The sequence below is a fragment of the Filicampus tigris genome, chromosome 9 (genome assembly GCF_054856515.1).
Source record: "Filicampus tigris isolate MCC_2025a chromosome 9, RoL_Ftig_1.0, whole genome shotgun sequence".
NCBI lineage: Eukaryota > Metazoa > Chordata > Actinopteri > Syngnathiformes > Syngnathidae > Filicampus > Filicampus tigris.
The window spans coordinates 7,890,160-7,916,184 of NC_141225.1; the positions used below are offsets into that span (position 1 = coordinate 7,890,160).

At 40.0% G+C, this 26,025-nt stretch overlaps 1 protein-coding gene across 7 annotated transcripts in view; it reads left to right on the forward strand.

The window, feature by feature from the left end:
- The window catches only part of ephb2b (eph receptor B2b), a 174,452-nt gene extending 148,899 nt beyond the window's left edge, over positions 1-25,553 (forward strand). For 2 of the 7 annotated variants that reach the window (XM_086040181.1, XM_086040188.1), the window contains 12 exons: positions 841-965; positions 3,533-3,695; positions 5,645-5,753; positions 8,012-8,079; positions 10,732-10,839; positions 12,046-12,168; positions 12,253-12,500; positions 17,150-17,365; positions 18,189-18,338; positions 19,446-19,639; positions 20,486-20,641; positions 21,227-25,553. In XM_086040181.1, the coding sequence (XP_085896307.1) occupies positions 841-965; positions 3,533-3,695; positions 5,645-5,753; positions 8,012-8,079; positions 10,732-10,839; positions 12,046-12,168; positions 12,253-12,500; positions 17,150-17,365; positions 18,189-18,338; positions 19,446-19,639; positions 20,486-20,641; positions 21,227-21,335 (1,769 nt within the window). In that variant the 3' untranslated portion in view covers positions 21,336-25,553. The remainder of the gene's footprint in view (positions 1-840; positions 966-3,532; positions 3,696-5,644; positions 5,754-8,011; positions 8,080-10,731; positions 10,840-12,045; positions 12,169-12,252; positions 12,501-17,149; positions 17,366-18,188; positions 18,339-19,445; positions 19,640-20,485; positions 20,642-21,226) is intronic. The other 5 variants (XM_086040182.1, XM_086040183.1, XM_086040185.1 and 2 more) reach the window with 5 other exon arrangements.
- Positions 25,554-26,025: the final 472 nt, after the last annotated feature.

Here is a 26,025-nt window from a genome sequence, read left to right on the forward strand (position 1 = left end):
GATGGCGTTCGTAGCGTGCCGAGTGCACGGAGGTGCAGGTCACTGGCCACCCACCGTGAGGTAAACATCAGTCCCAACTGATCAAATACCTCCCCACTTCCAAACGCATCAACGACTTCGCCAAGTAATCAAGTTTGTGCTGCTTATTAAACACTAACACTAATCCGTGCAATCAAAATAACTTATTGCTGCTCTGTTTACCTTTTGGCTTTGATATGCTCGGAGGGGTGTCGCACGCATGAGGGATGATCCTTCATTTTAGTGTCTCTGCATGATAGTATTTTAGACAGTGAAGAGAGAAATGGGAAGATAACAAGATTGACTTGATGCTTAATTTCACTCTTGATGGCTGGGCAGGCACTCCAGAGAAGCAACTTATGGTGTACAAACCATTAAAAAGTCAATTGTCCATAAGGAAAACCTCTCTCTGTGAATTTGTGTCTAAAGAATGTCATCATTTTGACTGATATAATGCCTTATGAGGATGTGAGTTTTAGTTGTGAGTTTTGGCTACTGTCATGTTAGTCAGAGGAGCAGCTGTGTGTCTCCAAGGGAAGACCGGCAATCTAAGTGGGGGGTTCACAACCTGTAATTTCTAAGTACGGAAAACCACTGCTGCGCCGCTTCAAGCTGTTATTTAGAGAGAGGAAAATACAGCGACAGCTAAATTAAATAACAATGCCTCTCTGTATCTGTTTGTTTGTTGAGTGTGCCAGTAGTGCATGATGAATGGTAATTATTACAATCCAAAATATACTGTATGTGCACATCAGTGCGGGTTTACCGCAAGTATTTGAATCAACAATGATGTCAACTCTGTTCACTGTTTTCTGTCCACAGCACCGTCCACAGTGTCCATCATGCACCAAGTAAGTCGAAGTGTAGACAGCATCACTCTGTCCTGGTCCCAGCCAGACCAGCCCAATGGAGTCATCCTGGACTATGAGCTGCAGTACTATGAAAAGGTACACATTTATTCGCTGCCCGCATTGGGCAACATGTTGCACTTCTTGTTATCATTAACCATACCATCTATTTATTATTTTTTATTATTACTTTACTACTCAGCAATGATGGTTATCTATTGCTAAAAGTTGGTTAATTACCAACCAAGTGTTTTGGTTTTGACAACACGGGCAAGATACTGGAAGCAACAGGTGGCGGGTCCATGCAGCAAACTAGCAGCGGTGCCTAAAGCGGTCACTTGCAAAATATGCAAGTTCATCCTCAAGTGCAACAAAAGCACAATTGCTTTGCACATCCATCATAAAAGACAGCCTAAAATCCTGAAGTCAGCCATTACCGTTTTGTCTTTGACCAAAAAGTGTTGCATATGTTTTCATTTGGTTAAATAGCAATCTGTTTTTAAAATGTTAAATATGAGTATTTTTAAAGTACAGTAATCCTTTAAAGAATCTTTATTTTGTGATGGAGAAAAGGGCTGTGAGGTCATTAATTAAAATGTTAAAAAGAAGTGTACCCAAGGTTGATCCTTGAGGAACACCTCTAGGCTCAACTAAAAAATCTGACTTTAAACCTTTCAAAGAATCACATTCTTTGCTACTACTTTATGTAAATAACAACTGAAGCACAATAGAGCATGTTTGGATAGGCTAATAGCATATAGCTTGTCTAATAATAAAGTAACAGTCAACAAGATCAAACACTTCTGTAAGGGCAGCAAAAATTGACCCAGTAAGTAAACCCTGATCTGCCAAAAATACATCATTTGTAAACTTTAAAAGAGCAGTAGTTGCGGTATAGATGGATGTGAATCCAAACTGGTATTGAGGAAAAAAAACACATTATTAGTGTTCAAATAATAATTTAGTATTTAGTATACATTTTTAGTATAATGATTTAATTTATTTTTATTTGTTTAAATACTTTTCCAGTAGAACATAAAATTTAAATGGGTCTGTAATCACGAGGATCCTGTACAGGGGTGCCCACACTTTTTCAGCATACGAGCAACTTATAAAATGACCAAATCCATTGGTCCACCTAGATTTATTTATTTATTTATGTTTTTATTTGTTTGTTTATTTATTTATTTTTACTTAAAAATCTAATTAGAATTATTTGTAGGTACTGCAGAATGTTCGAGACGCCCCGCCTCGGAGCTCACCGCAAAACACTCAGTCACTCTGTTTGGAAAATTAGAAACACTTGGCTCTCTTGCCCGCCTAATCATTTTTATACTTTATTATTAAGTTTAGTGTAGATGGAACAAAATTGAGTATTTTGCCATCTTAGCATCCTTGTATGTGAATACATGCTGAAACATGCAACAGGTATATGACTGGCTGCCCTGTATGTCAATCAATCAATTCACTTTTTTCTTTTTTTAATTCATTCATTGCTGTTGACAGGCAGACATATCAATAGCATAAAACTGGGAGGGCTGGCAGCAATTGAGTTAATGCCAAATGCAATCGACCCACACCTCTTTGCGGGCTACTGGTCGATCGCAAATGACGCATTGAGCACCCTTGATCTAGTAGATCACCACCCTTATGTAAGGGAGTAATACGTGAACTTTTCCAATTGGTATGTATTTCATATGCGCACAGTAAAAGTTAAACAAATCTGTTCATGGCAATATATTTATCGAAAATATGATTTACTTGTTTGTCATTATTTAGCATTTGCAAATCAGGCTGTAGTTCACCTTTAAGTATGATAATGCATGTAACAAGTAAGTTTTAATGAATACTTTGGTAAAGAGCGAACTTTATTTCCTAGTTGATCCCATTAAATTGGGCAGTGCACAATTGCATTAATGTCACTTGTATAGCACTTTTCCACCTATTAAGGCCCTCAAAGCGCTTCACACTGAGTTCACATTCACCGTCTGATGACGCAGCATCAGATGGGGTGGTTCAGTATCTTGCTCAAGGATACTTCGACATGGTCACAATTGACGGGGATCGAATCAACAACGTCCTGGTTGGGAAACGGCCTCTCTACCACTGAGCCATGCTGCCCCCATGCTGTATTATTGAGTGTCCTCACGTAGACAGAACTAAAGCAATGAAACCACACCGGGCTCAGCAGTACAGGTGCCCAAGAGACGAGTAGGCAAAACAAGGCTGCACTCACCGCTTGTCTGCTTTTTCATTTTTATACACAAGCAGCATTCATTCTCATAGGAACACTCCCAGTCTTGCAGCAGGTGACGTGCACTCGCAGGCGCATACAAACAAGCGTAGGCGCAAAAGATAGGGGAGGGCTGTCAAAACGATCGTCTCAGGCCCCCCGCCGTGGCCGGCCCACGAGTGCACGCTGAGTGGCGGCTGGACTGATGGGAAGCTGCTGAGACATGTCAGCATCCTCCACGAAATTGCTCTGATGGTCACAAGACCCACGAATGACATCAGTCACTGCACGCTGCGCCCTTTACAGTGGTACCTTGACTTTTGACTTGCAGCAGTATAAGTGCTCAACATTGTCAGGAATGATGATTTCCATAAAATTTCAGTAATGTAGATATTAACACATCTGAGGGATGAACTCATTCTTTCCCCTTCAGGACCAGTCGGAATACAATGCCACCGTCGTGCGGAGCCAGACCAACACGGCAGTCATCCGAGGCCTCAAGTCGGGGAGCATCTACGTCTTCCAGGTGCGAGCGCGCACCGTTGCCGGCTTTGGACGCTACAGCGGCAAACTGTACTTCCAGACCATGACGGAAGGTGAGCAGTCAAAAGCAGTTCTCCTTATTAAATGCCATGCTGACGTCAGGACTACACTCCCTTACGAAAAGTATTTCCCACATCCCCAAAACATAGGCTAATCGAAAACGCTAAATTGTCCATAGCTGTGAATGGTCTATATGTGCCCTGCGATTGACTGGCGACCAGTCCAGTCCAGAATGTCCCCCGCTTCTCTCGCTAAAAGTCAGCTAGGATAGGCTCCAGCTCAGTGACCCTCAAGAGGGCAAGCACAACAGAAAATGGATGGATGAGTGACTGGATCTCGATTGTGCCTCATGTTGTGGTCACGTATAAACAGTGAATGCTAATAGCCACTAGCAGCCGTCTGCCTTCAAGTCTTGGATGAAGGATAAGTTCTCAGTTTTCTCCACTTCTCTCTCCTCTATGCAGAAGCAGGAACATATTCATTACACTACATCGCTCATGTAGGTTAATGTTACAACCATTCGTGGCTTTTCCCTCTGAAAAGCTCATTTCCTTCAGCCCGCAGTTCCCAGGACCGCCATTAGCCCGGAATGTCATACATCAACTTACTCACACACACACACACACATACCTCTCAGCACAAAAGCTTCTTAGTGGTGATTTTACAGTCAAACGCAGATTATTTATTGTTTAGCAGCTGATTCTTGCGGTATGGATTTCATGTCCACTTTAATGTCACCCTTGGGTCAGACAAATTCAAAGGGATCGCAGGACAAGCTTGATGGTCTTCAGTGGTTAAACATGTACCGGTACTCCGCCATAAAACAGCAAGATTAATAAATCTACAAGCTGCTTGTTTTTGTCTAAAAGTTAGTACTTTCCTTGTAAAAATGTCTCATTTTTGTCATGAAATTATACATTATTGTTTTATCATTAAAACGTTCCATCTGTAAAAATAACTTCATCCTTGTCAACATAATAAATAAGTAAAACTTCTTTCTGTTAGGATATTTAACTTTCAAAATGTTCTTTTAAATTGACAATACAATTACAGGTATGTTAAAAGTTAGAATTATGACTTACTTATAAGTTATTACTTATAAATACAACTTTTACAGAAGAATTCTTGTAAAAATTAAACCTTTCTCCCATGAAATTGTTTTCTTGTAAAAAGACACACTTTTTGTTTCTTCTAAAAATCGACATTTTCTTCAGAAAAATATATCTTCTCATAGAATGACAACATATTTCTTTTGAAATCAAAAAAGATATATTCAAACATTTCCAAAAATCTGACTACTTCCTTGTAAAATTGCAACTTTTCATGACATCTTGTAAAAATCATAACTTTTTGCTGCACAAATTAGGACTTTTTGTCAAGAAACGATGACTGTTATTTTTATAATTACAGCATTCATCTTGTAACTTTAATTATGAATTATTATCAAAGAAAAAATTAAGTGTTCTTTCTTGAGAAAAATGTGATTTCCTTGTAAAAGTATGTCTTTCTTTTGTCAATGCCGGTAGATATTTTTCTTGAAACAATTCTATCTTTTTTTTCTTGATGTATTTGATAACATTATTTTTCCAATATGTTTTGTATTTGTTTGTTTTGCTCATAAAATAACAACTTCCTTTTTGTAAAACAAACAAAAAAATTCATGACATGACCTTTTTATAGCGAGAAGTCAAGTATTTTTTCTTGATTTTTTTTGTTTTGACGTGTGAAAACGACATTTTTTATATGAAAGCTTTTCCTTCTTTATTGGTGAATTTTTTACTTTTTGCATTTAAAAATGACACTTGCGATGCAGTAACAATCATACATTTTGCTTGTAAAAAAAAAATCTGAATTTCTTGTGAACGGCAAGTCGATAATTTGTCATTGACATCATTCTTTTAAAATTGCCACTTTTTTATTGTGACAATTAGCACATTTTTCTTGTAAAAAGCACGATGGCAGAATTTTTCTCTGAATGTGTGTGTCTCTTTGACTCCGGCAGCCGAATACAACAGCAGCATTCGCGAGAAATTGCCCCTCATCATCGGCTCGGCGGCTGCCGGCCTGGTCTTCCTCATTGCTGTGGTTGTCATCATCATAGTGTGCAATCGGTGAGCCTCTTGCCCATTCAAATGTTTCATTATTGTTTTTTTTATTATGTTTTATTCAACAACAAGCTGGTACTGTATATCGACACTGTATACAGGTAAACAATTCTATATATGCCAGTAACAATGTTTTTTCCCACCACTACTGTAAACTGGAGTCGCCAGCATATGGTTACATTACAATATTGTGATTTATAAATACGGAAAGTATTATGATACCCATGGTGTTGTATGTATCGTGGCATTGATTGAAATGTTTTTTTTAAAAAAAAGGTCAAGCTCTCAGATAGAGGTTACTGTCAAACTAAACATCAAACAAAGAGAACATTGTGTGTTTAAATCAACCACATATCTTAGCCTTCAAGTCTGCTATCTTAATGCTAATTCTACCCTCATAATGGAAAACGGCGTAGATTGAGAGCATCTATGCAGTGATGTTATAACACTTTAAACAACGGATATTTGAACACAAACAATGGAGCAATTGAAGATAAGTGGTTAGGATAATAGAGGAATGGGTGGATGGTTAGCTTTACAAATTATTGAGCAATTTGAAGTGGTGAAAATGCCTATTATAAAAGCATTGGGCTAGGGGGGGATCTGGAGTTTGTATTAAGGCAGAAATCCATGGAGGATATCTGTTGCAAGTCTGTATCTGACTCCAGCACATCTGCGTGATTATTATTCCAGATTATTCTTGTGGTCCATAAAGGTCCCAATGATGCGTCAAATAAAGTGTGACAGCGGCTGCACTGCATCCTCATTAACACTTCATAGCGACTGTCAGCGTCTTCAATGCAGCTGCTCTGCTGTGACACACAGGAGGCTTTGATATTAGGAAGATGCTCCGCCGCGACACTCAACTGTTATTGAATGACACAGACTTTTAATGTTAGGACTTTTATTTCTCCAAAGATTGCAGCATTTTTGTTTTAAAGTCAAGGGTTTTTTGTAAAATTCATAACTTTTACTGACTGTAATTTACTAAATTACTAATTTTCATTGGCAGATTATGACTTCTCTATTTATAATTATGACGTCATCTTGCAAAATTTGAATTTAATAGAATAGAAATGAATAGAAATGTCAGATTCTTTCTCACAAAATTATTTATTTTAAAATTAGGACATTTCTTTAAATGATTGTCTCTTTTTTCTTGTAAAAGGTTGTGACTTGTTTCATGTAAAAATTATGACATTTTATTTAGAAATTATGATTTCTCCAAAAATGACTTCATAATTCTTTTAAAATAACATTTTTTAAAGTCTTGTGAATTATAATTTTCTTGTAAAATTAAAACATTTTCTTTTCAAACAGTGACATTTCCTTGTGAAAATTAATTTTTCTTCCTACAATTTTGACTTTTTGCCATGAAATTATGACGTCATCTTGACATCTTGTAAATTGTCTTCCTTTTCCTTTGAAATAACATATTTTGTCTTGTACAAAGAAGTCTTTAAAAATAACTAAATTGTAATTCTATTAAAATTGTCATTTTTCTTAAAATAACACATTTTTCTCCCCCCAAAAAATATATATATACTGTATATCTTTTTCCGTAAGATTTCACTCAAATACTTGTTCCTTCCCTCCAAAAATATCTTGCAGAATGAGATCATAATTCTATTTTTTTCCCCCATATTTCAGCACAATGTTAACTAATCTTCAAACGTTGCTTAATGTTATTATAGTAATGTTCTATTTTAACGGACAAAAGCCTCTGCCTCATTTTCAATTACTAATTTGTCCTTCTAGATTACTTTTTTTTAAATTTTGGTCATTAAGGTGGCACGTTGAGATCCGTATTTCTTTAGGTGATACTTGTAAAAATGTTGACGTGTGTTAGAGTGAACACGCAATTTAGCACTTGCTATTGGAGATCTTAGTTAATCAAGCCCGACATGACTTTTTCATGTCAACACGACAAATTAAAATTGCTTCTTTTTAATTATAAGCTTTTTCTCCCCCCCCCCCCCCCCCCTGCATAATATCTAACTTGAGTCCCATGAAATTTGGACACTTTTCTCATAATTGTAAATGTCTATTCTTGTGTTGTTTTTCCTTTTAGTGTGGCTCTCGTAGGTCTTTGTAGCTTGCCGGCTCACACTGAGTACGAAAAGAAAAAAGTACACACTTGACAGCCTGTCAAGAACCTCACAGTTTGGAAACTGTGTATATGCCATTGGGGGGAGCATGTACCCCCGCCTCCTCCCTCCTGTCTGTCTTTCCACCAGCACTAGAGTTCTTTGTCTCTCCCCCAGGAGGCGTGGCTTTGACAGGGCCGATTCTGAGTACACGGACAAGCTGCAGCACTACACCAGCGGCCACAGTGAGTAACCCCCCACTTTCCCCAGACCCCCCTTTTGCTGCATTTAATACTGCACCCCACTGCCCCTACCCTATTTCTGCAACACCTGTCACCATGACTACCGTCTCACACCGTTGTCTCCATCAGCAATCACGCCTCTCGCGCACACACCTGTCTCCATGGCTACCATTTCCCCACCAGAAGCCCCCGCCCACCCGCGTGCTCTCCAGAGAGTAATCCCGCCTGTTGTCGGCGGCAGGGTTTAAGGCACGTCCATATCGGCGTGCGTCGTTCATGTTTTCATCGTTAACACGAGCCATTGTTATGGAAGTAGGTCAGCCCCTCACTCCTCATCTCGTAGCGCCATTAGTGGGCTTATGCCACATAAGTCAATTTACAATTTTCAAAAGGCTCGCCGACTCAATGTAAAGCCTCCGCCATGCAGCTTATGGAGGTAAAAACATATGAATAAATTCTCAAAATCGCCAGCATCAAAGATATTATGGCGTGGTAGGGTTAGGATTGCTGCCATTTATTTCCAATGGAAGTGTCTTCATTCGTTTTTTGCCATGGTTTAAAAGTTAACTGGGTTGTAAAAGGTAATAACTGGTTCCATGTTAAACAATGTTGTTGTGTGTCAAATTTAGCTAGTGAGTATTTTGGTCTGGATTTACGCTACAGGGTGGCACAATTCCGATTTTCTTGCTTTCAAGTGGCAATTGGAGTATGCGGCAATTGGGATATGTGTCATAGCAGCAAAAAACGTGAATTTTTAATTAATTGTCTTTTTTTTTAGATTATGATTTTTCTTCTCACAATCATGACGTTTTCCTGTCAAATTTACAATTCTTGTAAATGTATTACTTTTTTAAGAACATATTCCTTTCTTTTTCGTAAAAATTATGACCTTTCTTAATCTTTTCAGACTGTGACTTTTTAATGTTAACACTCGTAGTTTTCAATTACTATTGGGATATGCGTCAATATGCGTCACGGCAGCGTAAATAGAAGAAAACGTGCATGGAATCAGATGTTTTCAGATCGCAATCAAAATCCAAATGTGAATATTACTTTTTAAAATTAACTTTTGTTCTTGTAAAAGTAAAAAGAAATTCTTGTAAAATGACAATAATTATTTTAAAATTATAACTTGTAAAACTCGCAACTAAGTTTTGATAAAAATTTGGTGGAAGATAAATATAGTCATGCATTTTGTATTACTAGAAATATACACATAAATACACTTTGAAAAATTGGATTTTGGACTTAAATTGGAATTGACCACTTGAAACTGCAGTGTAGATCCATCCCTCTTCGACTTATTTCAGCATTTTAACAGAGAGAAAAGATTTAGTGGCCACCTAGATTCCCTCCATCTGACATTGCGAGCCTCTTGTGGCTCCGCAGTGGCCCAGACACGAGCTCGGGGTCCACTCAAACAGCCTCAGGGCCCGACACGGAGGTGAGAGGCAAATAATCGGATTTAAAACTCTGCATCGTTTAAATCAGCGGGTGCTTAAAGGCCACCTTAAGCCAATTTACCTGGCAGCGGGGCTTAGGTGAGAGAGAGAGAGCTGAGCGAGCCTCTCAACTGTGATAACGGCACACGGGAGAGATGACAAATATATATTTATATTTCAGCCGGCATCGCACATTATTACTGCAAAAAGGCATGAAGGGGCCGTGTCCTTGCTGGCTAAATGAGCTTACAGCCTCCAGGCTCCAGTGGAGCACGTCTGCAATAATTCAGATGACTCCTCCATCGCAAAAAAAATGACACATGGTAGATTTTCCTGTCGATATTTTTTTCCCATGTGAAATCACTCAGTAATACGTCAAGCATTGTTAAGTTACTATTGGTACGTGTGCTTGATTTAGTCTTTATTTTGTTTTATTTAACTTTATGGTCCAAACCATTTTCAATTAATCTATAAGTAGCAACGTGACAAACGGCAGCCATTTTTTTTTCTAAAGAAAAACTAAATAAAAAAACATGGAATTTGCACTTCAAACACCTCTAAAATCCTCCATAACAGATAAATTCATGATTTATATATAATATATGACCTATTTTACTGCCTACACTGCTCTTCTCTTGAACAATGTTTAATTTGTGCGATATACAGAATCTGAAATAAGTATTTAATACGTCGCCATTTTTATCACTAAATATATTTCCAAACGTGCTATTGACATGACATTTTCACCAGATGTTGGCACAACCCAAATAATCCATACATTTCAGAAAGCAGAACAAATATGATCAGAAATTAAGTTGTGTGTAATAATGTGAAATGACACAGGGAAAAAGTATTGAACACATCAAGAAAGGGAGGTGCAAAACGGCTTGGAAAGCCAAGACAACACCTAGAATTTGTCAAAAATCAAACGGCAATCCAGCCCCTTGTCTGTGCAAATGAATATCAGTTGGTTCAGTCCTAATTGATGGCCTACAAAAAGGTCTTCTGGCCAAGGTGTGAGTAGAGACACATCTCATAATGGGTAAGAGTAAGGAGCTGTCACAAGACCATCGCAAACTAATTGTTGCAAAACATAATAATGGCAATGGTTACAGGCGCATATCTTAGCTTCTGAATGTTCCAATGAGCACAGTTGGGGTCATAATACGTAAGTGGAAAGCCACTCATACCACTATAAATTTGCCTCGATCAGGTGCTCCTTGCAAGATTTCGGACAGAGGAGTGCAAAGAATAATCAGACGAGTTGTCCAAGAGCCAAGGACCACCTGTGGAGAGCGTCAAAAAGACCTGGAATTAGCAGGTACTGTTGTCACAAAGAAAACAGTGAGTAATGTGCTCTGCCGCCTGTATGCACGCTCAAAAAAAGCAGGAAAAAAAAAGCATGTCAAAGCTTGTTTAAAGTCTGCTGAACAACATTTGGACAAGCCAGTTAAATACCGCGAGAATATAGTCTGGTCTGATGAGAGCAGAATTGATCCATTTGGCACATAATGCACACCACGTTTGGAGGGGAAATGGCACCCGAAAAACATAATGCCAACAGTGAAATTCAGAGGTGGTAACATGATGATGGTGTGGGGCTGCTTTTCAGCAAATGGTACTGGTGAACTTCACATTATTGAAGGAAAGATGAATGAGCAATTGAACCGAGACATTCTTGACAAAAATCTGCTGCCGTCTACGAGAATGATGAAAACAGAACGAGGGTGGACATCCCAGCAGGATAATGATCCAACACAAACAAGGAAACTCTCAATTGGTTGCAAAGAAAAAAATAAAGCTGCCGGAATGGCCCAGCCAATCACATGACTTGAATCCAATTGAAAATCTATGGAAAAAACGGAAACTCAAGATTCATAAAAGAAGCCCACGGAACTTTCAAGATTTGAAGACTGCTTGTTTGGAGGAATGGGCCAAAATCACACCAGAGACAATGCATGCGTTTCTTTATACAAGAAGCGCCTTGAAGCTGTCAAAGGCTTTTGTACAAAATATTAAATATGAAATGTCAATTGCCGTATTCAATACTTTTTCCCTGTGTCATTTCATATTTTTACACACAATTTCTGATCTTATTTGTTCTGCTTTCTTTACATGTATGGATTACTTGGGTTGTTCCCCACATCTTGTGAAAATGTCATGTCAATAGCACCTTTGGAAATATATATTTAGTGATTAAAAATGGTGATGTGTTAAATACACATTTCAGACACTGTAAGTCAAGTGACGCATTTTTAAACATTACAGTACTACCATAAATAAGCTGCTGGTTCATTATCGAACAATGTATACGCTGCCTTTGCTGCTCTGTTGTGAATAAAATTAACAAAAAAGAAACGAAACAAAACATCCATCCCGCTCGGAAATTCAGAAAATATATGTTTCAGTGGATAATTTCCCTCCCGGTCCAGCAGGTGGCAGCAATTCGCAATACAATCAGTTTCCAACTGATTTCCTCGATGTGCAGAAACCGAATACGTTAGTGTCTCTCTCCCTGTTTTCCAAGTGACTCCAGGAATGAAGATCTATATTGATCCGTTCACGTATGAGGACCCCAACGAGGCCGTGCGTGAGTTCGCCAAGGAGATTGATATATCCTGCGTGAAGATCGAGCAGGTCATCGGTGCAGGTAATAGGATTTGACATGTGGGAAAAAAAATCAAATAAATCTCGCCCGTCGACGTGTTACAAACGTGTCGGCTCGCCCGTGCAGGAGAGTTCGGCGAGGTGTGCAGCGGCAACCTGAAGCTGCCCGGCAAGCGGGAGATGTTTGTGGCCATCAAAACTCTGAAGACGGGCTACACGGAGAAGCAGAGGCGGGACTTCCTCAGCGAGGCAAGCATCATGGGCCAGTTCGATCATCCCAACGTCATCCGCCTGGAGGGCGTGGTCACCAAGAGCAGTCCCGTCATGATCGTCACCGAGTTCATGGAGAACGGATCTCTAGACTCCTTCCTCAGGGTGAGTGATGAGCCACTTTTACACGGAATTGGGGGTTGAAGTCTACCAGGTGACCTTGCAGTCACTCATCCAACCATCTTATGTCGAAAGCAATTGTACTTTATTATATACATCACATCAATTTTCTGCTTTTAGTGGTACTATCTGTCAGTTTGGTTGACATTATTAAAGCCATAGCAGAGGTCTGACATTGCCTGCGGAAGAGGTGTGAAGATTAATGCTACGTTCACACCAAACGCGAAAGAAGCGATCCGAGTCGCTTGATTCGCTCATGTTTGACAGCGGGAAATTTGAAACCTGAAATGCTGCAGCCACTCATTCGCTCACAGCGGAGAGGGGAGGGGCTTCGCTTGGTAGAAGACTACGACAGCATTTTTCAACATCATAATCAAATGGCCGACACACTATGCTTATGCTAACAACATTGCTTTCTTGGTAAAGTTCAAGAAGTGTAAAAAAAAAAAAAAAAGCCGCTGAGTGAGCAGAACGTCATTTGGCTGTGTGTGAGACGCAGTATGCCCGATGCTGAGTGGCTGCCGCAGTGTGCCCGATGCTGATTGGCTGCCGCAGTATCCCCGATGCTGATTGGCTGCCGCAGTATCCCCGATGCAGATTGGCTGCCGCGAGGCGGAGTGGCGAGAAAAGTTGACTTGATTAATACTCAACGAATGGGGCGAATGGACGGATTTTCGGTGCTTCGCTCCGCGTCCCACCGCTCCAGACGCATAATTCGCACCGCCCGGCGCGCAATGGCGCCCGCCCGCACGAACTACATTGACTCCAATACAAACGCGCCGCCAGAAACGCATCATCCACATTTGGTGTGAACGTAGCATAACACCTTGCACTCACCTCTACACATACTACTTTTTCTTTTTAAAGAAGTGTAGTGTTGTACTGAATGTATAAACAACTATAAATACTGATTGAAAGTGTAGTAATGGAGTTAATGATGAATGTTAATAATGAGATATCATAAGAGTTTATTGTTGTTTTCTTCCCTTCCTGTTTTGGGTCATGGTTTAAATGGGAAAATAAAACCACGCAAAAAATTCAAACATATTTCTAAAATTATATTTTATATTTTTTTATGTAAAAAAAAAAAACGGACTCAGTGCTAAATCAAAACCAGATCCCTGTTCTGGAAAATGAACCATTTACATTTTATAGGGTGATTTAAGAGGATGTATCATGCTGAATCAACCTTTTTATTAGCTTTTAGCGATGTTAAAATGCTTTTTCCTCAGCAAACCCTAAGTGGTGTTTTCCCCCGTTCATCCATCTTAAAGCATTCCTGCTCACTCATCCTCTCTTAGCACCAGCCTCACAAAGATCCAAGAAACGACCGGGTCCTCACATTGTGACACCACAATTTTAAAATTGCCCTCTGTTTTTTTTTTTTCCAACTTTTTTTTATTGGTTTGCAACCAAGACATACAAGATAGACATCACCGGTTCGATTACAATACAATTGTATGTCATATACCCTGACCTCTCTCCCCCCTCCCTCAACCCACACACCTCCGAGCCCGAACTAGACATTGCAGCGAATCAGTCGACGTGCACAAACATCAACACACCCAAGAGCATACATACAACTAGGGGGATCGCCCTCTGTTTTTGATGTTAGGATAAAAACATCAAGATCTACTGAAACTTAGAGCTGATTTAATGTGAATTTACATCATAATTGTATGCATTTATTGCTGTATTATTTTAGTTGTCTAGTACTTAACTTGTCCGGCTACCTCAGTGAAAGCAAAAAAAGTTAGCTATTGGTAACATAGTCATTATCATAACCACAGTTACAAGGCAAGATCTGTTTAATGAAAGGTGACTGAGGTATTGTGAAACAAACAAAATATTTTCCTTTAATACATTATCCGTATATTAATATGGAACAGTTTTGTTAATTAATGTGTGAAATTGACATTTTGAGGGTGTGTGTATTTATATCACATTTTGCCGTTTACAAGCAGAAATACGGTGTGAATCAGTCTGTGCTGTCTGATGTAATTGAGTGCTGTAAGCAAGGGGAAAAAAACTAAAAATTTGATAAAACAACACAAATGTTTAAATCAACATACATGTTTGCAAACGCCAATGACATTGAGTAGTTAGCCTACAGAAACGGCTTCATTTTCTACGAAGTTCAGTTAATGGTAACTGCTGATTCAATGTTTGGCTTAGGTTTTAGCAGATTTTCCGTATTTTTCCTATACGGACAGCATTTGGCGACTTCAAACAATAAAGCTACGGATTGATTCACACTTGTTTTCACCTTTTAAAGGGTACTGGAAGAACTGGAAAATTGATCTTGAAAGTCCTTAAAAAAGTACTTGAATTTGACCATGAAAAGGTGTACAAACCGTGCATCAAAATAACTCATATTTCATAAGAAATTTGATCACCATTGTGCCAAAGGTAATATATTATCATGCATATACCTATAGTTAACTGTATAAATCTTAAAATAGCATGATACATCTCTTTAAGGTCATACCCGAAAAACTAGCTTTTTTAATTTAGGTCAGTTTGACCTGCACGTTGTATGTAAAGCATTTTTTTTGTCTATTTTTTCAAATGCTATTTGTATCTTCTCTAACATCATTCAGGCTAGATTGAGGCAAACCGGGCAGGTGTTTTGCTGGCATTATGGCAGTGAAAGTCCACAGAAACTGTGGCACACAATGTGTAATTGCGAGGGTGGATGCCATGCATAATGTATGACGCTTAATCGCCGGCACGAGGAGCTTTCGACTTGACGTGAGAAGCGTGAGGCAAGGCTAACGAGCACCAAAGCGTGAAAGACAAGTAGGCTACTGGAGCACTGGCGCAGACTGCTAATATGGACACCCACTGTCCATCCCTCCGAGGGAGTCCCTCGTGCGCGCCAATCTATGGAATCTTCTCGTCGACAGTCATAAACATATGTATATGTATATGTATATATATAATGTATATATATATATATATATATATATATGGCGATGGCAAGGTGAAGAGAGTGCACAGCTGCAGCACTTGCACCAGGCGCCATGCTTGCGCATTAAAGCACTTTACCAAATGATGTAGGTGGGGGGGACAGCTGTAGACAGGCATCCAGACCAAGCTTAACGGTGGCCAGGCTTGCAGAGCGCACTTAAAGACAAACTTCTCTCTGTCGTTGTGTCCTGTGGTGCATTTTTTATGGCATATTTCAAAGTAACCTTTGTGCGCTAAACTTTGATGGATTTGGTTTCTGGTCAAGATAAAATGTCATAAATAATCATAATAATGACCATAATATAGTATGACCAAGATTTTAAATAATTTTTTATGGGTTTCAAGAAAAATCAACATTTGATCCACCAGCACACTCGATTCTATCCAATAATAACATTTTACCCTTCTTATGTGACTCTTAGAGGAGAGATCTATTTTTACGTCTTTTTAATATATATACAAATTGAAGAATTTCCCAGGTGATTTACTTAAAGGTTTCTGAAATTCTTCCATGAAAATACACAGTACATTTAAACAACAATTTTGCAACATTTTAACAAGTACATTTCATATCCACGTGTCCCAATCTGCTTGCACTCATTTGTTAATTGAAATTATTTTTTTTGGAGGGGGGGGGGGGGTGATGCGGTGCGTCATTCTGTCTCTTGCAAATGCCGAATATGGCTTTTGTGACCATGACGAGAGGGTATAGATAAAGCATTGCGACAACGGGAGGGCTATCTCATTTTGACTTTGTTGCCTTTTTTTTTCAAAAGCAACTACCTACAAATCTAGCAACTTTTTTGTACATTCAGATTGAATAAATAGCGCTTGTGTGAAGGCAAATGTAATCATGACCCACCCTAAACATACTATAACCATAAGGTGAGCTATTACTAAAATTCGATTGTATTTTCAATCACAATTATATTTTCAATCAGGGAGCCAACATTTCATCACAGAATTACAGTATACATGTCACTTAGCCTCGTGGATCTTGCATTCACGTCTCCAAATACACACAAACAAAATGACATTGCATGTTGTTGAAGAGCTAGTGAGCGCTAACTATAAGGGACTCAGGAAGGATCTTTGAGGTACACCACAGCTGCAAGATGTTTTTTAGATTGTTTTTTTAGCGCCCTGCTGAGAAGCGGCTCCCATGTTGACAATTTAGCAGAACATTCTAGGATGTGCCACTTATTGGAAACTAAAGAGGGTACACTCTTACTTAATCTGTGCTAACACTGCAGGATAACTAACCTTTTGGCTTCGATATGTGCAGTCTACACTTGAAAGTGGCTCTGGATGTTCACCATACCAAGCTGCCCTTCGTGGGCCGAGAAACTCATGAGGAGATGTGGGTCGGGCGGGATTGGGGGGTATTATATGAAATTGTATTTTTGTGAATCCTTTTGCTAAGTGGTGTGCCGTGAGGTTTTTTTCCAATGTGAAATTGGTGCCTTTGCTCAATAAAGGTTGGGAAACATTGGTATAGCATACTAAAACTATTTTCCATATGTCACCTTGAAGTAGACATGTTGTTTGTTTTATTTCAGCAGCCCATTGTAATTGTCATCATTCTTTAGCAGGAATAATACTTTTGAATGCACATTAATGACCCAGTGTCTGTTGATGTTGTGACATTCTGTGTTGTGTTCCAGCAAAACGACGGCCAGTTCACTGTGATCCAGTTGGTGGGAATGCTGCGGGGCATCGCCTCGGGAATGAAGTACCTGGCCGACATGAACTATGTGCACCGCGACCTGGCCGCCCGCAACATCCTGGTCAACAGCAACCTAGTGTGCAAGGTGTCTGACTTTGGCCTCTCGCGCTTCCTGGAAGACGACACGTCAGACCCCACCTACACCAGCGCTCTGGTGAGAAACAGAAACAACATTTATTATTATTCCTCAGATTATGAATTGCTGTTTTGGGGGCCTCAACCTCATGTATCCTACGGGTCCCGAACATGACACCCCCAAATTCACTCAGTATGGTGAACAAGAAAGGTACAAAAAAAATAGCCCCTGGGCCCTGACACGTTTTACCGATCGACACAAAATTGGACTGATGTGTCATAACAAGAAGCATAAAAGAGTCTCAAGAACCTCTACCTGAAATTGAACAATAAATCAACCATTTTGGCTTGAAGAAGTCGGTTAGGGAAAATTCCAGACCTCGAACAACTCGAACACTGCTCCTGTATGTATGTATGTATGTATGACAATTTATTCTTCCATTTTAAAAAACGTGAGCTCCTCATCAAAATCAAACTGTGTTCTTCCACAGCGTGTGCCTCACCATTGCTCAAAGTACTGTGATGATCTATGAAGTAGGTATTTATTACGCTGACTAAGAAAGAAATGAAAACCTCATTGGTGGAAGTAATTAGAGTGGAAGTATAATTAGATAGAACTCAGGACAGAGCCTTGAGGTGCTCCACAGCTGGAAGACCTTTTAAGATTGTTTTTCCATCATAGTTTATGCACATTTTTCAACGTGTAATTTTGTTTTATTTTCCTACTAATCAGCTTCCTAAGATCTTCTACCTTGAGAACTGCTCCCCATCTCTTTGTCCTCTTGCTGTATTTCTTTTGACCTGTTTTGCTCCCAGGTGTTTTAGTGTATCCTCCCAGTTTAAATTACCATCTGTTCCAATGCTGCTGGGTGTCATTGAGCTTCTACTTTTTGTATTCGCAGGGTGGGAAGATCCCGATCCGGTGGACTGCGCCCGAAGCTATCCAGTACAGGAAGTTCACCTCGGCCAGCGACGTGTGGAGCTATGGCATTGTCATGTGGGAAGTCATGTCGTATGGAGAGAGGCCCTACTGGGACATGACCAATCAAGATGTGCGTAATTGAACTCTTATACCGGCATCATGGCGCCCACTCGCATAAACATATTTAATAATCTGACCTCCACCTTACATCCGTAGAGGTGCGGGCTGCACCATGCCCGTCATTGCTCCAAACAGCAGTGTGTGTTTCATGTGATAATGCCTTCCAGCTGCCGCACAGATATAATCAGATCATTTGAAAATGCTCTGTAGACAATTTGTGCTCTCTACTGGAGCCTCAATTTCTCCCTCTGGGTAGCGGTGGGAAGAGAGCAAATTATAGAGGAGCCAGGGTAGCGCGGAGACAATGAGAATAGTTTGAAATTGAAAATGAGAACGCTAATGTGCTAAGAGAGGACAGAGGACCTTGGCTGTTATCTTATTAACAGTCCCAGATAGCGCCTGTGCTCCATCGGGGTCATTATTTGGATGTCTCCTGAATGAGATTAATCTTGCTTTGAAGGGGGCTTCTTTAATGGGCCCCTGTAATGAACTGGGGTGTGCATATTTCCATGTCGTTCCGGCCGGTTAACCAAGTGCCACCTTAGTGTGCCCCCAATCACCCGTGCAAGCAATCAATTACCGGTCCACACTTTTGAGGCCAATGGTGATGTCACCACAGGAGATCTCTGGATGACATGGCTAGCAGAAATAATGTATCTTTAATGACTGTACATACCACATGGCGAGTAGTGAGTTGTAAGTGTAGTGTTTGTTGGAACACCACACGAACAAAAGCACCTTTCACACTGCCAGTCAAACATGGCTTTTTCCAGAAAAAAAGTATTAGAGTTGTGAGCAGAGTGTGAAGTGAAACACTTAGGACTCACTGCCCACCCCACAACCTTTTGTGTTGAAAGCAAATGTTGATGTTTTACATACCTTGTGATTGTTGGGGACCAAATCAGGGTGCGCCCCACTTCTCTCGCCAAAGTTTGATGCAATACACTCTACTTGCCCACAACCCTAATGAGGTCAAGCAGTATTTATAACGGATGAATGGTTGGATTAGTATGTGTATCTCAAGATGTCCATTTGGCTTCATCACTGATCAATAAAAAGTATTTGTTGAACCTTTTTTTTGGTCAACTTTGTTTTCTGTGTCCACTCTTCCCTTCAGGTCATCAACGCCATTGAGCAGGACTACCGACTGCCGCCCCCAATGGACTGTCCCAGCGCGCTGCACCAGCTCATGCTGGACTGCTGGCAGAAGGACCGCAACAACCGGCCTAAATTCAGTCAAATCGTCAACAACTTGGACAAGATGATCCGTAATCCCAATACCTTGAAGGCCATGACGCCGTTATCCTCAGGGTGAGTCAGATTTCTTGAAGAATTGGGTGTTTCAAGCATCCATGTTTTTTTATTTATTTTATTTTTTTTACATCACAGCATCTGGAACTTTGTTTCTTTAAGTGAGGTTTGCAGACCCCAAGAAGAAAGAAACCATGCGTTAACTGGATTTTTTCTTTTATTTAGTTTCTTTCGATCGAGATATTCCAATTGATCACAACTACCATGTATACGGGAGTAACTCTGCCGTCTCGAGCATGTAAACGGGTTATCTTGAATGTTTCAGAAAACAGAAATTTGACCTTAACCCGAATATTGTCCGCATGTAATAGTAGTAACAGACTGTGTTACACCTCTGATATTATTTTGGAAGCCATCAAATTAGCCGGTCAACTTCAGTCCACGCATCACGCATAAGTACCTTACACACAGTACAACAAGACGGCAAGAAGCTGTCTTGGATGGCCAGTGTGAAGGGTGCTACTGATCTAGAAGAATGCAGTTTTGGTTTTTTAGGGCCGACTCTTCAAATTCTTCCAATGAACAGCAAATGCAAATCTACAATCGAGACTGCTGTGCACATCCAAAACATTCCCGATTTTCCACAGACGTCCAGTAAAAAGCCTCCCGAAAAAGCTCAGCACCTCATTTGGAAAAGCCATTTTAGAGGGAAATGAGTTTGGAGAATGTAGTTTGATGAACGAGGCCTGCGGGACTGTTCTCAGGCCGTGAGAACATGACGCAACTAGCGGCTCAAGAAATACTCGCAGGTGGTCCGCAGAGCGACTGCGATGCGAAGAGCCATCACATTTCCATCATCATTCATCCTAATGCATCCTGCCTGTGTCTCCCCACCCCCGCCCCCAGTGTGCATCTGCCTCTGCTGGACCGCAGCATCCCGGACTTCTCCAGTTTCAGCACGGTGGACGAGTGGCTGGACGCCATCAAGATGGGCCAGTATAAGGACAACTTTGCCAACTCAGACTTTACCACTTTTGATGTGGTGTCCCAGATGACCATGGAGTAAGTGACAATCTGTTCATGGGGGTCAACGATATGTTAAATTGGTGATATTGCAAGGCAAGGCAGTTTTATTTATATAGCACATTTCATACACAAGGCAACACAATATGCTTGACGGACACAAAAGCTCAACACCTAAAAAGCATTTGCAAACAAACAGCTAAAATCATTCAAAGGCAAAGCAAACAGAACAAAAGTAGCTTACTAAGAATTATTAAAAGAACGTACATCCAAAATATTTAAACACATTTACAAACAAATGATTTAAAGGCATTTAAACGCAAATTAAAGAAATAAACTAAATAAATATCTCAAATTAGTGACTGTGAGATTGTTAAATGCTTCATTTTAAACACCTTCATCGAATCAATAGTCTCAAACAAAATTGAAGAGGTGCCCTGTAAACAAACCGTTGTTAGCCATGGCTGCTTTACTTATTCGTGATGGAGTGTTGTAAAACACGAAATGAATGGTGACTGATGTACCTAATGAAGTGACCTATGTGTGTAATATGTATTCATACTCGATGTTTTGGGTTTTTTGTTTACGGTTGATACTGATTCAATGGTTTTGTAACTGTCACAGTGACATCCTTCGGGTGGGCGTGACATTAGCGGGCCATCAGAAGAAGATCCTCAACAGCGTCCAGATGATGCGGGCCCAGATGAACCAGATCCAGTCAGTGGAGGTCTGACCTTCCCCCGAGCAGAGCAGCGGTCCGGGGAGGGCCGGCCGGGGCACTCCGGGAGGAGTCCCTACCCCACCCCCGGCGGGCGCCGAGGACGGAGTGGATGCTTGTTGGTGTGACCCCACGCCTTCCTCGACACGTCCCCTTCCCTCACCCAATTCTCCCTGACTCCACCCTCACATCCATCCACAGAGGGTTCTGCAATTCAGAACCACAGGAACCCCAAAATGAAGTGACCAGCAACACTTATTTTTCTTCTTCCACTGCTTTTCATTGATGCTTTTGGTTTGCTCATAATTTTGTAAAGAATTTTGTAAGGAAAAAAAAGATGAAAAATGGAAGGAGTTTATGAACATTTAAAGACAATATAAGGTTGTATACTAGATGAGTAGGAGAGTTACCCTTTAAAAGGGCGAGTTACAAAAAAAAGAAACCAAGGATCCTGTCAATCTCGGAAGACGGGCCAAGGACGTAGGAACCATCAAATGGACCTTTTGGCACAGACTGACATCAGGAAAACTTGAAGAAAGGAAAAAAATATCCCTCATTTTTTTTTTCAATATGGTGTAAAATGTTGTGTTGAAGATTCCCAACGTAGACAACATTGTTTTTACCTCGCTCTCTAGTGGATAGTTCAAGGACCACTTCATAGGGCTGACTCACTTGACCAACTCCACCCACCCAACCACGCTCTTCCCTTTCCTCCCACATCGCAAAGCATGCTGGGTAAGATGACTCACATGCGTGGCGGACCTCCATCCCCCATCCATCCATCTTCTTTCTTCTTCCAGTCGCTACACACACACACACACACACACACACACACACACACACACACACATGAATAGACTTTACAATCAGGTGGATGCAACGTGTTCTATTTCTGCAGTTTGCAATTTGTGTATGCATATTATTGAATTGTTCTGATTTTATTTTGAGGTTTTATTCTGCAAACAGAGAGAGAGAGAGAGAAAAAAAAAACGCTGGGGATCTTCAATCGGTACTTTGAGTTGATTGGAAAAAGCTGCACAATCATGTAGATAAACAACACTCCCCTTATCCCACCTCCTTGGAGAAGATATACTTTTCTACAATATTTTGAGCTTTCAATCTTTGTCAGTGTTGTTGTCATGATGGAAGAAAACAAAGCGCCCTAAAACGCCTCTTACCCGGCTGAAGAGTCTCTGGAGCGCAAATGTCCAGCCGGGATCCATCGCTTTCAGTCTGGTTCCTCCACCACCGCTCTCTTCCAGACCTCAACCCAACCCCCACATTCATTGGAAGCTCTTAAGCATGGTACACATGTACTGATTTATCACATCTGAACCGAGTTTTAAAATGTGCCAGACCCCACACATGACAAGGAAAAATTCAGCAAGTGTTTGTTTGCTCATCTTACGGTGTGTAATGTACAGGTACTCCATATGACCAACACAGCACACTGCTCAAATAAGGATATCTCCGTCAGCAGTAGCAAGTCTCCATTTCTGTCGTATCACCAAGAATGAATTGTGAGAGAGAGCACATTTAATCTGGATTGATGAAAACATGCAGAGGAAGAAAGAGTAGTGCAAAAATCCCTTCCTAATTGGTTAACGTTCCATTTCACGTAACAATCACAGACTCTGTGGATCATCTGACCTCGCAGTAAACACATCCTCAAGGATTTAACATTTAGAAGCACTATATTGAACACCTTGAGAGATGTCCACTTCCTGGATACCTGCATTTTGCCTTTTCATAAATGATGTTCTTAAAAATACTGAAAGTAATGGGGCCCTGAGAAGGAGCTTTGAGGTACTCCCAATTTTGGTGTACCTTCCAATTAATGGTGTGAATCAAATATTTTTAAATTGCAACCTTCATTGTTTGAAGTGTAAAACAAAAGTTCCAAAAATAAAGAGAAAGTAAAATAATGCTCAGCAGCGCAAAAAATATATAATTATGAATTATGTAAAAACACAGCAAGATCTGATTTGTTTTTCTTCTTATGTAGATATATCTGCATTTCTGGAAATCCTCATAGTAATTCAACATTCGTGACTTTAAATGTATTTTCTTACATTTTGATTGACACGTCAAACCGCAAGATAACCGCTCAGGATAATCTTTTGTTTAATTTTTTCCCCTTACTTTTTCTTTTCTTGGAGACATCCGAAAATCGGACTGCTGACAAAGGGGAGGAAATGTTCAAATTTACGGATAATTGGTATGTGTGTACCATACTTTAGCTGTCGTGGTACAAGGAAGCCGTTTTCATTTTCCAACTATGTTTACAGGCCAGTGGATCCTGGTTGCATTTCGTCTGAAGGGTTAAGTGTTGACCACATGAAGTATTTGTCTTTTATGATAAAAAAAAAAAAAAGCCTGTGGTAGCAGTTGAAGCAGAGCAATAATCACACAGAAGAGGTGCTGCACTCCAGTCAACATTTTTTTTTTCAACACTGAAATATATTTAATTACAAATGTAGTCAAAGCAAGTTGGAAATTAACTTGCATTTTTATTTTTGGAAAATTATTTATATTTTATCCAGTGCTACAATGGTTTTCATGCCTCCTGAAATCTGGAATTCAAACTTGGATTGCCTCAGTCGAGCGCAGACCTCCTCCGATCCTGAACAAACCATAATTGAACACCTTTATAGAGTGCTACCCAAAGAATAGTTTTTTTAAGTCACGCCCCCTCATTTTCAATATTTTCTGTATGACTAATACATTAACAATTTTTAGGACAATATTCAGGCAGGATGGGTTTGTTTAACTGTGTAGCCAGACTCATGAAGGCCTCTTTTTCAGTGATGTTTTCTGCTGGATGCCTTTTTTAAACACTCTTTTCTAGCTACACTCCCCATGCATCCAGAAAGTCAAGTTGGTTTTGGCTAACCCTGCTCGTTTCAAAAGTTAAACCTTAAGCAGTAATTTTTTTAACATGGGCACCTATTTTTCTTCATCTACTGTATTAATGACAGCATTCAGGCAGGAGGGGTTGTTCAAATTTTAAAGTATGTTTGATATACTGCTTTTTCTTTCTTTCTGTCCTTTGTTTGTTACAGTATACAGTAGTATAGTATAGTTTCCGCCGCTTGGCTTTTGCAACACCATTTCATTGTGGTCCAGCCCCTCCAGAAGTTGGTTTTGGTCACCGTGCTCATTTTAAAAGTCGGAACATAAGTAAATGGTGCCCCAGGAAGGAGCCTTGAGGTGTGCACACTTTTGATGCAGATTCTGATGAAAGGCATGAATCAAATATACATTTTTTTCCCAGTCATGGAAACTTATTTTTCATAATTTCTCCATGAATAATACATTTACAACTTCAATGCAGGAGGCGGTAGTTGTAACATATGTTTCAAAATATGTTATGCGCAGCGAGACTCATTACGGCTTTTCTTTCACGGGTCTTTTCCTAGGTCCACACGCCACCTCTCAACATAATGGAGTAAAACTGCTTATTTAAAAGTAGAAACCTAAGCAAACGGGGCCTATGGAAGAAGCCTAGCCATGCTCCATTTTTTTTTTTTTACATGGCCACATAATTTCCTTTATCTGTCTGTCAATATTACATTTACGGTTTAAAGGCCAAAATCCAGGCAGGAAAGGGTTTTTGTAGGTTGAAAGTGCATGTGTCTGGTTGCAACCAGGCTCATTAAGGCCTCGCTTTCAGTGATAATTTCTGCGGCTCACCTTTTTTACAAACACTTACTTTTCTCTACTTCGGCGACTGTGGTTGACTGTGAATAATTATTGAACCAAAAACTTGACACAAAAGTCATCCTCTGCTCACAGGAGCTGACACAGTTTAGAAGTGAAGAGAACCAGTGAAATGTCCGACTCATGTGCTGCACAAAAAGCACCAGAGCACCCTCTGCTGCCGTCGTGGTCACGTGCAGCCTCAAAGCGTCAGGGACAGGACCGTCCTCTATCCCGACAGGACCCACGTTACTCCGTGCTTCCCCCGACCCCCACCTTGACCCCAGCCACTCTGGATGTCGGTTAGTGCGGACGGGGGTCCGTCTGCTCCCCCGTCAAGTGCTTCGCTGACCAGCGCCGGTTCAGAAGGCCACGGCGACCGATGTGGGACATGTTGTATTTCTGTATAAATGTATATTGACTGTAACCCTGTGAATGATGTAACAAGTTCATTATTTGTAATATTGTCATTGGTTTATTTTCTAAAAATAGAAAAGCTCAACTTGATTCTCCTCAATAAAAAATATCTGTTATTAAAAATGTTGCATTTATTTTGAAACTAAGCTGTAAAATAAATGAATTTACACATGAATTTCCATGCTAATTATACATTAATATGTCACGTCATTTGCAACAATCTGACAATAGGCCTTACTTAATATTTAAGTATAGCAAACTAAATAACGTAAATATGAATTTACCATAACCCATAATTCAACATTGACTATGTGTTTGCAAAGTTGACAATATTACAAAATGCCACGATAGGCCATACATATATTTATGCATGGTAAACTAAAACTCAATACTGATACTTTTCCAAAAGTTAAAAGTGGCTTAATTTTTTCAAAATGCTTAAAAATGTAAATAGAAAATAATGTAATATTGTAATTTGTGACATGAGAAACACTGTCTAATACTGTTGAGTTTAAATGTCCATAATGACAACAATGCTAAATGGATTGTTTCTTTACATTTGGCAGAAAATCTGCATTTTCTTCGCTTT